Source organism: Leuresthes tenuis, unplaced genomic scaffold (assembly GCF_036924035.1).
Source record: "Leuresthes tenuis unplaced genomic scaffold, fLeuTen1.0.hap1 SCAF_3, whole genome shotgun sequence".
Classification (NCBI taxonomy): Eukaryota; Metazoa; Chordata; class Actinopteri; order Atheriniformes; family Atherinopsidae; genus Leuresthes; species Leuresthes tenuis.
This window is the reverse complement of record NW_027325357.1, coordinates 4766262-4781490: the sequence shown is the minus strand read 5'-3', so window position 1 is coordinate 4781490 and position 15229 is coordinate 4766262. Positions and strand designations below refer to the sequence as shown.

Here is a 15229-nt window from a genome sequence, read left to right as displayed (position 1 = left end):
TTGCATTGAATCCCAACTTTATTTAGATAAACTGTATACAACCTCACATCAGCAACATTCAAATGGCTGCCACAATGAAAATCCAACTCTTCGTACATCTCTGAGCAGAACTGGCTACAGGTCACCAAGTATTTCTGTACCGCCAGAAGGAAAATAACATCTGAGGTAAATAGAAAAAAATAAACAAACTATACTAGCATATGTAAGTTTTTCCAAATATATATTTATATAAATGTAAGGATTGTGATCACGTTCTTATTTAGACCCCCATCTTTCCATCCGTAAACCTGTGTGCTAACAGAAAGAGAGAGAAGTGCAGCTGCAGCCATACAGAGTCAGGCAGTGGGCAGAAGCTGAGCTCATGTCATGATTTCATCAGGAAGAACAGGAAACAAATGTGCATCACTCAGTGCTCAAACCGATTTATGGGTAATTCAAACGAAGATGAAAAAGTCCACCTCAACATCTTCACACGCAATCACTTTAAAAAGCTGAAAAAAAAACCATCACACACACACACACCATGTAGGACTCGCTCACATCTTGTCATTGTTAAACCACAGACAGGCAAGGCGCTGGAGGTGTCAGGCACGAGAGTTACTTCAAATAGTCAGAAGTCCTCCGAGGTGTTGCTATGTGCCTGCTGGAGCCATGTTGGAGGGGAGTGTTTGACCAGAAAATGAACGTGTTGCTGTATGAGTGAAAAAACTGACCAGAAAACAACCCCATCTGTATCAGTTCACGTCGACCAACAATGGTATCGCAAGTGTGAAACCAGAGTAACGCATATTTCCAGTCAAGGAATACACTGTAGCTGCAATTATAGATAAATTCATCTCAACTGTATTGAGATGGAACCAGAAAGATAAGAAATCAGTTCCTAAGACTGGACAATACACGGCTGAATGCCACAAAAAGGCGAGTTAAAATCTTCTGTTCTTATTTGATTAACTTAAACACCAAAAGGCTCCCAATTAAGTTCTGTTTCTCACACATTCCTCAGAGGGGTGAAGTGAGTTAGTCCCACTTTGCTGCAACCTAAAAAGCACAGGCAGGTAAAGTGAATAACAGTGATTATCTCAGTGTTGGGAAACAAAGAGTCCTGACATTCATGTGGACGTGATGCATAACAACCGCTGCTGCTGACCAAGCACCACCTCCCCCGTCAGGTCCATGCTCCCCACCTCCCTGTTGAGAAATGATTTAAAGAACGGGACAAGGCTGCAACCTAACTTTCAAACTCCTCAAACCCCAATAAGGTCGAGCATCCGGGAAACAGGCTGGAGCCTGCCTGGTGCCCAGAGACCCCCGCCGGCAGAAGACAGCACCCACAGAGGAGGACGCCTCGTCTGTGCTGCAGCAGGTCAGGAAACATGTGGCTGCTCAGTGTAAACATGAACTTTAGTGAACTGGTGTAGGTGGAAGCAGCACAGCCCAGCGAAAATAGCTTCTCAGCCCCTAAAACATTCCATAAAGCTGTTTTAATTATGTTTCTGGTTGGTTAAGACTAATGGCGACATTATAATTGTTGTTTGGAGCACTGCTCCAAGGAGAGGCGGAGCAGCCCTTCATACCTCAGAGTCACTTCATAACTTTAAAGATCTGTATTGACTTGTTTACCAAGAATCCTCCTGCGGTCTACAGCAGGTTTCAGCTTGTTTCCCTTGTCCCGAATGATCAGGTGTAAAATCCAGGCTCATCCTCTAAAAAAGTGATCAGCATTCATAAAAAAAAGAACCGATTCAGGCGATCTGATGCATTCAAGGGACAATCAAGTCATGATTCTTCTGAAATTTGTGACATTTTTGGGAAATATTGGATAATTGCAGGTAACAATGATTTATATGCCTGAAGGTAATCTTTTTCACCTCCACCAACCAGTTTTTATTAGTAAATTAACCGATTACATCCAGAGGGTGACCCTTGGAATGAGGAAGGAGTTTTCAATGGAACAGCATGTCCTTGTTTTGCAGTTTGACAGAAACATTTCAATGACAAAGCCCTACATCCTTATTATCATGTCTTCTTTCTTTTTTTTTCTTTTTTTCGCTGCTTTTGGGATTTAGCAGGTGGGTTGCCGTCACCTTTGTAGCAGAGCAGATAGACGACAATGCAGGAAGCTGAAAAAATGGCTGCACTCATCTGTTGATTCTTTACTTTCTCCTGAAGACAAGCCTCATCCTGCTCCTCCACACACCCTTCCCTGACAGTATGCACTAAGTGCTCATGCTCTTTGTTCTGTACAAAGAGAATTTTGACACACATAACCTCAGGCTGGGAGGGACATTTTCTTTCACTCTTTGCCCTGAAGAAAGAGAGGAGAGCACAGCGGGAGCAAAGAGAATCATTCTGTAATAATTGGAGGAGAAAAGCCCGGGTTCATTTCATTTGAGTCTGCAAACATGTGCACAAGTGCATACTAGAGGTTTGGGGAATGGTTAGACGTAGGGATGAAGGCTTTAAGAAAGAGCAGCGTGCCAGCAGCCCAGGGTCTTCATCTCTCTTCCAGATGTCTGGAGCCAGTGTAGCAACAGAGAGACAGACAGGAGGGCTGACAGCTAGCTCAGTTAGCTGCCCAGGCCTCCAGGTCCGCCATGTCGTCCTCGTCTTCTTCCACCTTCTTTTTGGCTATAACAAACAGGAATAAAACATTACATTTAGTATGGATGGTGTTTTTAAGTAAAGTTTGTTCTATTTGTGTGTGACGTCATGTCACACCTGGTCTGGATGGCAGTGATGTGGACGGTACGCTGGGTAGAGGGACGTCTTCTGTTCCTTCAATTTCCAAAAGGTTTTTGTCCAGTTCTTCCTGTTCCAGCTCCTCCAGCTCTGCCATAAGGTCATCCTAAACACACACACACACACACACACACACACCAGGTTTGTTCACACAAGTCACAAACAAGACAATCATCACCGTGTTTAGGACTGGAGTAGAAAAATTTACTCAATAAAGCTGCTTTCTGTGTGTTGGGAAAACTTCTTATTTGATACATGTTGAAGCCGTAGCTCCACCTCAAACCCCCCACTCAAACAAGTTGGATGCATTCGCACCAGGAAACACCTCAGGCTTCACAAAGTTTCTGTGAGCACAGCATTTCAGTCGCTCTCACCTCATCAAATTCTTCCCCAAAGCCGACTGGTCTGGAGATGACGTCTGAGATTTCCTGGGCCACTTCCTGTTGTTCTGTGATTTCTGCCATCAGATCGTCTACTTTGTCTATGTCCCTGCAAAATGGCAAAAAATGTCATGTAAAATTAAAAAAAAAACTGACCACAATAATGAACTGTTTACCACATATTAAAAGAAATGAACCGATGAACTGTGATCGGTTACATGTTTATATTTCAAGTTTAACTCTAAAATCTAAACAGCAAACACCTTTCAGCAGGTAAAAAGAATTAAATTCTCTATATCCAGAGTATAGAATAAGAGGGGATGTATGGAGAAGGAGAAACGAGGAGAAAGAACACCGAAGGGAACAGAAGAAAACAAAAATAATGACAAAAGAAACTGAATGCCACTCAAAGAGAAACAATCTAATAACCACCTCCAACGTGTAACTTACATGTTCTCATGCGCAGCCTTCATTGCTTTAGCAGCATAGCCCATGTTTTTGAGCACTTCTGTGTTAGTGTTGGCGTTCTCTAAAGCCTCCCTCTGGAACTCGATGGTGGACAACGTCCCATCGATCTGGCCCAGCTGCTTCTCATAACGCTTTTTCCTCTTCAGGGCCTGGAGAGCCGCTGGTCAGAGAGAAGGAGGCGAAGCAAAGTTCACTTTTTATCCTGTTAATCCTGTCACTGAAAGACCATCTCTTTACTCATCTAAAGCTAAAATATGTCTGCATCTCCACATTTTCACTTTATTCATTTTCCCTATACAAATAAAACTGTGGGGGTTAATCAATCATTTTAGGGGTAAGTTGAGTTCTTTGTTGTTGGAAAATTTAGTGCTTATAAAACAGCATTTCCAGCAGGTGTTTGGAAGATGAACAAAAGTTTGGTCAGCCCCATGAAAATGACATCATTTGTTGATTTTTAAAAAGGAAAATAAGCACAAAGACAAACGGAAGAAGAAAAAAATTAATTCCAGTATGTACAAGGCACCATGCACCTCAAAAATCAACAAGTTATAATTACTTTAACAGCCGCCGAGCAACGAGAGCGTGTCATGTCCAGTGAGCTTCTGCCTTTTTTCTTGCTTGTGATGTGCTGCAGTTAACTGTCCCCATGTTCAACTGATGTCCTGAAGCAGCAGGACTCAGCAGATCAGATCAAATCCCATCTGAGCCACATCTCTGCACGCAGGCACAATACACCGCAGTCGGGCTGTTAAAGCTGCATCCCTTCACTGCCTCTCTTTTTAAATACTCCAAAGGTTCATCTAACCCACAACCTCTCAGAGAAACTGACCTGAACCTGCTGAGTCATGAGAGCATGACAACATACACTCGAGTCTGGCTTAGAGGGAGACCGAAGCTGAATCAGACGGGAGGTTCAGGCATGGTGCCACCTTGTGGTGCAGTTTGAGCTTAAAATAATACTCACTGGATTCAGTGAAAATATGTAAAGCCCCTGTTCAACATGCACTAATTTGAAGGTCACTAAATATGCTGGTTTTATGCGGCACAAAAACCGACATAAGGACAGGTCTTCATTGGCATAAGATTTATTTAAAGAGAAATCCAACAGACAGCCTTATTAAATGAATAAACTAATAGCACCACTCAGCCTCCTCCTCTCTATAGTTTGTATTATCTTTAGACCCACGTTTTACAGCAAATGAGCCAAAGGAAAGAGAAGAAAAAGTAGTGTTCAATGTTTAATGACTTCTGGTCTCGCTTGTGTTCATCCTGAAGTCACACCCAGTGTGCAGAAACCAAGGTAAAGTGACGTTAACTTAGAGGTGACAGGAACTATATTTGCTTCTACGGGTGTAATAAAACCTTTGCAAGCAAGAGGCCAAGCCCAGCCCCACGGCCACAACATGCAGAAAAGGGATATTTTTAAACTGCTTCCATATATCACACCATGTTTTACATAACCACGGATGATGCAGGAATGACACGTAAGCAGACGGATGAAGCCGTTAATGTCCAATAAAACAACCTTCAGGGAAGATTCACTAAAGCTTTTCTGAGGAGTAAACTTGCATTTTTTTTTGCCACGGAGGCAGCCCGGCAGTGGTCGGAGTCAAACAAATGCACACAACTTTAAAGATTCTGGACACTCAGACAACAACCGACAAGATCAGCTTTAACAGATGTAAACAGATGTATTTTTTCCATCAACACTTGAACTAAACATCCCTCTGTTTACACCGATGTTTGTGCCACAAGACTGATTTATTTTAGGATATACTGCTGACAGTGGCCGCCATTTTGTACAGGAAGTACAGCAAAAGTACTTCATTTGTACTCCAGTACCATCAACTCAACATCCCAATACTGTGGTTTATTACTAAAAGCAGAATTGCATTCCCATGAGCTTCTGAGGTCAGACTGAGTGTGAGGGTGCACGGTTACCCATCTGTGTTAACCTGAGCGTCTCTGAACCACAGTCTGTAAACTTTGAGGTGTGTTTTACTACAATATTCTTCTTCAGAATGATTCTATATTTCAACTAAGACTAAATAGGAAACGTTATAATGTTACGGTCTGAATGTATGAAAGAGCTTTATAACAGAAGCTGTGCAGCTCTTTTCTTTGGGTAGCATTCACCATTCATAACATTCTGCTCGGGGCTACCAAACATCAATATCTCACACAAACACAAACTTATAGTCGCTCTGCTCCACCAGCAGCCAGATGGCAGCTGAGAATTCAAGTTTTATCAGATTATATCCACAGCAGACCACTCTGAAAACATCAGAAACAGAAGCCACAGAAATCCTTATCAGATTCTGTGTAGTCAGACCTGCTATCCAAAGCTCACAGCCACTTTGCCTGTGTTGCCCTTTATTTTTCTGCCTGCTTCATTTTAGGAACAACTTTTATCACCACAGGGTGAGGACACAGCACACAGTCTTTCACAGGTGTGCCATACAAATAACTGCAAAATGTTCATTTTCATAACGACGGTGTTGTGTTACACGTGTCATATATGCCACACGTAGAGCAAAAGACAACCTGATAACATCAATCTACAACCATCCAGTCGATAAGTTGGTCAACAACCAAACACACTCCATGGCAACAACAACTGCTGTTTAAAACAAAAGTGGGACTGACATAATGTCCTGCATGTGTAAAGGTTTTAATGACGTGGTGAATGCTGATAAGAGCTGCAGTAAGGTCACCTTCTTCTAACCATAATATCATTCAGGTACTTTCCTGAATACTCTGTCTTGGAGTATAAGACTGAACAAAGATAAAGGTTCCTGTTGACACACATTAATATCAATAGTGTGCATACGTGTGTGTGTGTGTGTGTGTGTGTGTGTGAGAACATGAGGGCGGGGTGCTGGTGTTAAAGGTATCACCCAGGTGCTGCTGTCGTGCCAGGTTTGGCATGCTAGTTATGTGTTGTATTCTTTAATATGCCCCACAGCTAGATGAAGACCAGGATATAGAAAAGAAGAACTCAGGTTTTATTGTTGGAAAAAGTCAGAGCAGGACTTTAAAACTAGCTGGAGATGAGCTTATGCGCTTGTGTTTGGAGTGTTGCCACAAGGCTTTTTATCCTTAAAAGGGATTTGTTGTGGCTACACAGCAGGAAAACTGGCTAAATTAACAATTAATACTCAGTAGACTGTATTAAACTTGTTTATTATCCTCTTAAAGTGCCTTGAGAGGACTTTAGCTCTTAATTGGTGCAAATAATTTGAGTTAAAACTGAAGTGAATCTAATAACCAGAAAACTGACAGCCTTCACAAACATGTAGATAGTCCTCTTTGTGAAAAATGTAGTTGACTGAAAACTGAAACTACCTGCCTGGTCGACAAACTAGAAAAACAAATAGATGAATTGTACTAATACAAAAAAATAACACTTTCGTCAAGTAAATTATTTTAAGATTTCTATCAGTGGAAATAAGTGAAGGGGGAGCAACTGGAGAAAATGTAAAATCTTACTAAATTTAAGAATTTAGCTAATCTTAAAAACATATTAGATTATCACCACAAAATGTACATTAGCTTTTTTATATAAAGGTCATAATGAGAACCAGAGAACAAAATATTATTTGAATTGTCTCTATGCACAAACTATGTTAAAGCAGGTCAATATATTTCAGTATATTGAGTGAATGGACAATGGCACAAATACATTTTAATCTAATAATCGATATGACAAAAAAAAGACTCAGTGAACTCACTGAATATTTTACGTGTAATGATAATGTTTGTAGTTGAGGTTGGGTTTTTAAACCCAAAAACATTGTGTTATCATGGAGAAAAGGACAGGTTAAATAGGGTTAAGTTTTTATTTTTTCCTGCTAACTTTTCATGGATTGTGTACAGTTGTTTGATTTATTGTGTATTTGTAAAACCAAACCCTGAAATTATACACTCACATAAGTTAATTAACTAAACTATTTTAATCAACTGTCACTTCACAAACGTTGTTGGTACCGCTTCAATAATATACAAAGTATTTACTGCCCCTTAACGAGACTTTTTAAATTAAAAACCCATGACCTGTGTTCAGGTCGGCAGCCAACTTCCCTGCTCCCTCCGTGGAGTTAGCTCGCCGGCTAACATGAGGGTTGTTTATCCAGTAAGGCAGGACAGATGCGGAAGTTTTGCTCACCTCGCTTGTTTTTCGTGCCATTCTTCTTTGCCGTCACGAGCTCATGTTCGATTTTCTTCTCCAAAAATTCCTGTTTTTTGGCCAACATCTCCTCCGTCTCCCTGAGTCGCTGGATAGCCTCCTGGGGTGTCGGTCCCTTCCCACCCTTACCCCCGCTACCGAAAATCTTCGCAATCAACGACATTTTGATGTTAAATGTAAACAGTAACTAGAGTTTTAACCGTACTCAAACCCCCCGCACTTTATGAAAGCGAACAGGTAATAATTGAATGGCTTTACTGTCCTCCTTGGAAACTATAACTGCCGAGCCGGGGGACCGCTGCCGACGCTGCTGTTGTTGTTGTGTCTTCTTCCGCTTTTCCAGACAGGCCTCGTGATGTCATTACGTAAGCGCTTAAACGTGACTCATACGTGGTGATTCACAACCGCCAGGGGATTTCACAGATGAGCAAACACTGCCTTCAAAACACTCTTACATTATTGTCATAAGCCTTAACCGTGTTATATTAGTAAAAATGACAATTTCATTGTTTTAGATAATACTTAAAATAAAAAAATATTTATGGAGATACTTGCCATACACTTTGTTGGTAGTTTACTTGATAGCACACGAACATAATGTTTAAACAATCTCGCTATAAATGCTTCCTTCGCAAAAGATAGATTTTCAAACAGCTTTAGAGGGGTGTTTATTCAGCTTTGAGGTCATTTACATAAAAGAAGACGTAGTTATTTAATTTCGCCTCTGTGGGGCAGGGTTGTGACATGCAGATGCAAATAAATCTGTCACTTAGCACCCGCAACATCAATATAATTTGAAGCTTTGAGATACATTTATTGCTTTACAATGTGTGTTCACGCTGTGCATTTTAACCCACGCTCAAAACTAAGTTGGTAATAACAAACTGAAACAGCAGGGAAGAGGGGCATTCATTCAGCAGCAAGCATCCAGAGGCCAGCCCAGTTCCTTCAGAAAACTACGCCTCCCATGATGCACCGTGCTGTAATTTTCCAGCTGATGACGTGAGTGGCCTGAACGCCAACCAATAAAAGCCTGAGTTGTCTGTGGAACAGGAGGAGAGGAGTCAACCTGGAAGAGTGAAACACAGGCTAAGGGAAAGTTATCTGCTATAGATGGCATTTTTCTTTGATATTTTTCATAGATGCAACTAAAGAAATGGGAACAAATTATGTGTCTCTGTGACAGGTAACAAAAGGTGTAAAGATGCATTTTAAAACGATTTCTTTGCTAAGTCGTCTGTTATGTGTAGACGCAACACTAGTTCATCCTTTGAGTTAGCTACCTTTTTTTTTTTATTCTCGAGTGATTCAAAAACAAGATATATATGTGGAAAGATCATACCTGGATGTTTTTTCGTGGAGGGCTGGAAGGTTGAACAGTCGGATGTTCACGGAGCTCCACTTTTAGTGCCGCCTTCATCTTTACGCTCTCCGTCTCAAACTGAAATACATGTGACAGAAGGTCTGAGTGATGCCCACTAATGTGCATTCACACTTGTTTGAATGCAAAAAGCTGAAACACTATCTATGTTTACTTTTCTTGTGAGAGAATAAATGTTTTCGTTGCTAGCATGTGTAATCTGGTGTTTTACCTGCATAATCCACTCACGTGGTGCTATATATATATATATAAAAAATATACACATTCAAAAAAATTAATGTTTTCTGTTGAATTGATATTGTGAAATAATTAAAATTCTATTTCTATTTGACAAATTTAAAAACAATATTTTGAGAAAATATTTCAGCAAATGCAGTGGTTAAGTTCATGTTCAAAATAGGCCTACTGCCTACGTTATGTAGCCTCACTTAGGCTCACTAAGGTTTATTTACACAAGAATCAACAGTTTTCATAATAAAATGTTTCTAAAAATGATCCCTCCACAAATCGCTCCCTATATATATATATATATAAATATATATACCTCTTTGTAGGCTTCAGTGAGGAAGCCCCACTTCTTGGGCCAGATTTCAGCTGATTTCTTCTCAGTTTTTAAGTGTGCTTTCCTACACGCAGACAAATGAGAAAAGCTTCTTATCATCTGATACTTCTTTCTTCACAAAGCACTGTAAGGGAAATAAAACTCCTACTTCCTCCACTAGTAGCACGTTTAAGTTTCTTTGATGGACCTACAACAACAACCTCTTCTTTTTCAAATCCACAGAAAGCTGAAGGTTCAATTCCAGCTAGACTCTTTGGAGGTTTAATGAGAATACAGAAAAAAGTATCTTTTATCAATATGGCCGCTTGTAAATTTGTCAAAAACACAAATATTATTCAACAAAGAGCTTCAAACATGCTTGAAGCATTGAAACCATCAACTGCAGACGTGCTTCAACTGTGTCAGAATATTCTGTCTTTGCTCAAAAATTATTTAAAAAATTACACTTAAAAAACATTTAAAGGGATTATTGTCACGTCATTCTGATATGGTATTTTAATTCTGATGTTATTGTCACACCTGTTGGTCAAGTTGAGTTTTTGTCCTGTCTCCACGTTTGTTTTGTGACTTCCTGTTTTATTTTGAAAATTAACTCCTCTCGTTTCAGGTTCCTTGCTCTTCCTCATGTGTATTATTATAGATTAGTATTGATTATACATATAAAGAGTGATTCTTAGTTTGGCCCTGTGCCTTTTTTTTGTCATCACAGCTCTTGAGTTATATCAGAGCTTTTTCTGTCAGTTTGTTTCCCAGAGCATTTAGATTTATTTGTAAATTTCATAACTTCCTCGAAAGAGAGATTTTGGTTTGGCCTTTTGCCGTTTTGTCTTAGCAGCTCTTCGAGTTAAATCGGAGCTTTCGGTTTTGCTTGTTATTGTGAGATTTTTCGTATCTCATAATATATAATATTGTCAGCTGAACCTATTCTCTGTGTCTCAGTTCTCCTCAAGAGTTCCTCTGCGGGAGAGTTATATGCTCATCAGCAGTAAAACAACAGCATCCTTACGTGTTTACAGGATACTGCATCATTTGAAGGTGTATTGTTTGTCATTAGAGTGACTCACCAAGTGTAATCGTTAGAGAAAAAGCTTATTTGATCAGTTAGTATAGCATACTTTATTAGTTTTCTAATATTAATAAAATGAGTTGAAATAAAATTGACAGAAATAATCATTTGGTGTATACAGATAATAAAGGATGTCTCATACATGTTATGTTTCCAAACAAAAAATAACTTAACGTTAACATGATCAACATGATAAAATCCTTTGCAGTTACATGGTTTTTTAATTTTTTTTTATAAAAGGTAATAGAAATAAACATAAACAACATCAATGAAGTCAGTTCAGATGTTTACCAGATTTCGTCTTGATGCACGAAGTTGATGGGTTCAGATGTTTGCTGTGAATCGGCCATCTGTCCTGAGTGTGTGGGTATGTGTGTGTGCGACTTCTTTCTCTGTGTCCGGCTAATGTTACACCTGTGTGTAAGTCACAATGATACACTGTTTTCTGTTGTCATAGAGACGGGGTTTCCTGACACATATGCCTTGTGTGTCGCCGTGGAGACGGAGGGAGGAAACTGTTGGAGGGTCACAGGGAGCTCGGATAGCTGTGTTTTCAGGCTTTTATTTGAAACATTTTGAGCTTTTACAATAAAATGGAAAAAAATGTCCAGACTGAGAAGGAATTGTATTGATGAATGTTTGACAAATGAGTTGTTAAGTTGAGGTGCATCGCTTGCTCCTGTACTGGCTCACTCCCACACACAGAAACGCTGCTCCCAAAAGCAAAGCACAAACTCCACCAGAAATGTAGCCCCGGTCAGACCAGTTCAAGGAAGAATCTGCAACATAACAACAAGATAAATATATATTAATTCAGTAAAATCTACCAGTAAAATACTGCGTTTTTTCATCCCTTCTGTCCTCACCCCACTTGTAAATCTTAGGCTCTCTGAGGGTGGCGTGCTCCACCACACAGCTGACACCGTCCTGCAGGTCAGGTGTCAACTCCAGGTAAGAGTGCACCTGATATGTCCAGTCTTCGTTGGACAGCACCTCGCTAATGGTCACACCCTCGGTCACCTCCTGTCCGTTGCGGAGCCACATCACCTTTATATATTTGGGGTTGAAGTCGTAGGCGCTGCATATGAGCATGATGTCATGACTGGAGACGGTGTGCACTGCGTGTAGACTGATGCTGGGTTCAGCTGAAACCGAAAGTCAGTGTTGTAGTTAATCCTTTGCAAACTTGTCATGAACATTGTCGTACTCATCTGACTGAGGTCCGTGTCTGCACCCTGTGCTTGTTTCTGACCTGCTCCTCATCACCTCCTAACATACCACACAGCATTCAACCCCTGTTCTCCACTCACTCATAGCCAGATCAGCGTGTGTGGTGAAATGTTCAGGCCTTCTCGTTTTGCTTGGTAGTTTGTGTTTATCACATCATGTTCATGCATTAGTTTCTGTGCCCAGATTTGTAACTCCTCCTGCCAGCTTGATGCTGTCACTGTTAAACCCAGAAGGAAACATTCAACATTAGTTTACCAGGCCATTAAAGAGCATTAATAGCACACCACATAATATTGTGTTATTATTACTACACGTTTTGTTGTTTTGGGTGTCGCTCTCCTTGTATTTTTACCCTTATCATTCTGTCTTTTGTTTTAATGGCATTGAAAATATGTAAAAAATTTAATGCATAGGTAGAATGTATACAGATGTGAAAAGTGTAATGTTGTGTGTGTCAAGTTCACTTTTGCCAGTGTTGTTTGTATAATATTGAAACAGCATTAAAATTGTAGGAATAGTCATGTGACTGCTCTTGGTCACACTTGAAGAAGTGTGTTTCAGGGTGATTAACATATACGCCTGGATTCATGTTATTGCACACATTAAACAGCATTTTAACACCTGACACCTAACCAAGTGTGATGCCTAAACCTCAGCAAAGAATGAGTGAATGTTTCCTCCTTCTTTCTTTGATTAAATGCAAAAATGATCTTTTCAATTTCATGTTGTTTTGTAAGAAACTTCTTAACACCTGCTCATTGTCAACTCATTTATCAATTGTTGGAATATTCACCCATGTTCTCCTCTGTTTCGTTATAGAGCAAACCGACGTTGTTGTGACATATAAGCTGCCTCTCCAGTTTCCTCTGAAGAACGTCATGCTCGTCTTTATTGAACGCGTGTGCTGTGATAAATCCGCCCGGAGTGAAGCCCGTCCACTTCCCCACCGTGCTGTTGTACTGCATTGTTAACTGTTGGTTAAAGTACCAGTCGACCAGATATACCACCTCCTCTGGGTTTCTGGAAGGTGCCGCACACCAGAAGTCAGCAAACATGAAGTAGCCATTTCTATCAAAGGAGCAATCTGGAAAGTAAAAGTCAGAAGATAACAGTTATTCTCGTATCTTATGCTAACCATGATGATTGGGACTGATTGGGACCACACAATGAGGAGGCACTGTTTCCTCAGTTCTTTACATGCCGGGTCTTTATCAGCACAGAAAGTGTTGGACAACACAGGCCATTTCAATTTTCTGTCCTCTACTTTGCTTTAGACTCAAATCTGTCAACAGCTATTAAAGTTTTAATAGTTTAGTTTTAATGAACATTTTTCTAGCCCATGTTCTCCCTGTGTATCCGTGGGTTCTCTCCGGGTACTCCGGCTTCCTCCCACCGTCCACAAACATGCATGTTAGGTTAACTGACGACTCTAAATTGTCCTTTGGAGTGAGTGTGAGCGTGTGTGAAAGTCCTGCTCAAGAGCTTCCTGATCCCCAAACAACTCAAACAACTTTTCTGTATTTTTTTTAATCAAAGTATCATTGATTTAACCTGAGTATGTTTAAGTTAAGTAATATCTTGTGTTTGATCAGGTTATCAAGAGTTAAATGTTAGTTATTGATCTTTGTCGGTTCACATATAGAGAAAAAAAACATTACAGTATATTTCCTCTGAAATTAGTTAAACAGGAAAATGATCAAACAGATTAAATAAACACATATTTGACAGGATACTAAAGTACATATAAGTCTTATAAGTCTTTTAAGAGCAAAAACAGTTTTAGTTTTGGCAGCATGAAGAGTTTAAATTAAAAAAGACTTTCAGCTAAAGATAAGATGAACCGAATAAAATGTGCTGATGCACGAGCTTTCTGTGAATCAAATGGTGTACACACTGGTTATGAAGCACCCGAGTCATGCACTGGTAGATAAACAGCTGCAGTGTGTTAAAAATGTCATACTCGGTCCCATTAAAGTTACGGTAAAGAGTTACGGTGACCATTACGACAAATAGAAGAACAAAGGTGGCGCACATTGCACAAAAGACTTTCTTACCCACAACAGATGTAGATAAAAGACACAGCAACAGCAGACACGTGAAGCTTTCCATGTTGAAACCAAAGTGAAGCCAGCCTGAGGTGGAAGTTTCAGTCACACTGTGCGCAGCTGACTCCTTTCAGCAACAGTCACTGTTCTGTTGCCATTCATTCTGATCCCTGAACTGTTCAGTTTGCTACTTATCGCTGGTATTTCTTAAAATACACTTAGTGCTCTTACACCACTAATTCTGAGCACTAAATGCATTTGAAATAACTTTGTCATCCACAGAAACCTGATCAGGAAGTCATTTGAACAAATCCATCAGCTTGATGTTGATGTGTTTCACTGTTTCAGGCCACTGAAGTGTTCTCAGTGTTATATTTAGGCACTTACAGGCACAGTTTGCTGACTTTAGACATTTTCTCATGAGTCAAAAGTTTCATGAACAAGATCAGACATTCATGTTTGCAGAAAGCTGCAAAGAAACACCAACTAGTATGTGAAAATAAAAGCCATCAACCCGAAGCTGACTGGTTCCTCTTTTTCTTTTTAAACCACAAAAAACTGAAGTGGTCCTAATGCCCCTCTGTGTTTGTTTTCTTTCTTTCTTTCTTTCTTTCTTTCTTTCTTTCTTTCTTTCTTTCTTTCTTTCTTTCTTTCTTTCTTTCTTTCTTTCTTTCTTTCTTTCTTTCTTTCTTTCTTTCTTTCTTTCTTTCTTTCTTTCTTTCTTTCTTTCTTTCTTTCTTTCTTTCTTTCTTTCTTTCTTACTTTCTGGATTGTCATTTTTAGATAATAGCATCACAAATAAATGATTCCAGGTTTCTGAAATATTTCCTTTGTGAGACAGTTCAAATATGCCAAATATTTAGAGCAACAGCACTTCCCCGAACTACCCTAAAGTCTAAGTTCCTCATTCCGACCACCAGAAACAGAAATGAGAACATGAAGTTCACCCTTTGCCTCTAAAACCTGTTTTACCACCAAAACACTAAAGAGATGAAATTAACTTAGTTTGTGGTTTGTGAAAAAAAAGTAATATTGAAACCAAACTGCAGAGCTGTCTGACAGACTAAAAACAACCCAAATCACTTTTACAGACACTATTTACTGAAATATCAATAAAAACATCTGTGCCACCTCATTGTAGAAGAAAGAAAGAAGGAAAGGGGAGTTGACGT

General features: G+C 39.8%; 3 protein-coding genes across 3 annotated transcripts; all 3 read right to left on the bottom strand.

Annotated features, from left to right (window-relative positions):
- On the bottom strand, positions 1 to 8119 carry LOC140302935 (charged multivesicular body protein 4b). The gene is made up of 5 exons (XM_072381479.1): positions 7753 to 8119; positions 3570 to 3747; positions 3114 to 3228; positions 2719 to 2845; positions 1 to 2628 (listed from the first exon to the last, which is right to left on the bottom strand). Exons 1-5 carry the CDS (start codon positions 7934 to 7936, stop codon positions 2564 to 2566), a joined length of 669 nt encoding a protein of 222 aa, XP_072237580.1. The 5' UTR covers positions 7937 to 8119; the 3' UTR covers positions 1 to 2563.
- Positions 8120 to 8478: 359 nt separating this feature from the next.
- On the bottom strand, positions 8479 to 11152 carry LOC140302936 (ciliary microtubule inner protein 1-like). Its single transcript, XM_072381480.1, has 4 exons — positions 11074 to 11152; positions 9699 to 9780; positions 9116 to 9214; positions 8479 to 8842 (listed from the first exon to the last, which is right to left on the bottom strand). Exons 1-4 carry the CDS (start codon positions 11130 to 11132, stop codon positions 8687 to 8689), a joined length of 396 nt encoding a protein of 131 aa, XP_072237581.1. The 5' UTR covers positions 11133 to 11152; the 3' UTR covers positions 8479 to 8686.
- A 271-nt stretch (positions 11153 to 11423) lies between these two features.
- On the bottom strand, positions 11424 to 14733 carry LOC140302934 (rano class II histocompatibility antigen, A beta chain-like). Its single transcript, XM_072381478.1, has 4 exons — positions 14067 to 14733; positions 12806 to 13096; positions 11649 to 11927; positions 11424 to 11561 (listed from the first exon to the last, which is right to left on the bottom strand). The coding sequence occupies exons 1-4, from the start codon at positions 14119 to 14121 to the stop codon at positions 11437 to 11439; spliced, it is 750 nt and encodes a 249-aa protein (XP_072237579.1). The 5' UTR covers positions 14122 to 14733; the 3' UTR covers positions 11424 to 11436.
- Between the last annotated feature and the right edge of the window lie 496 nt (positions 14734 to 15229).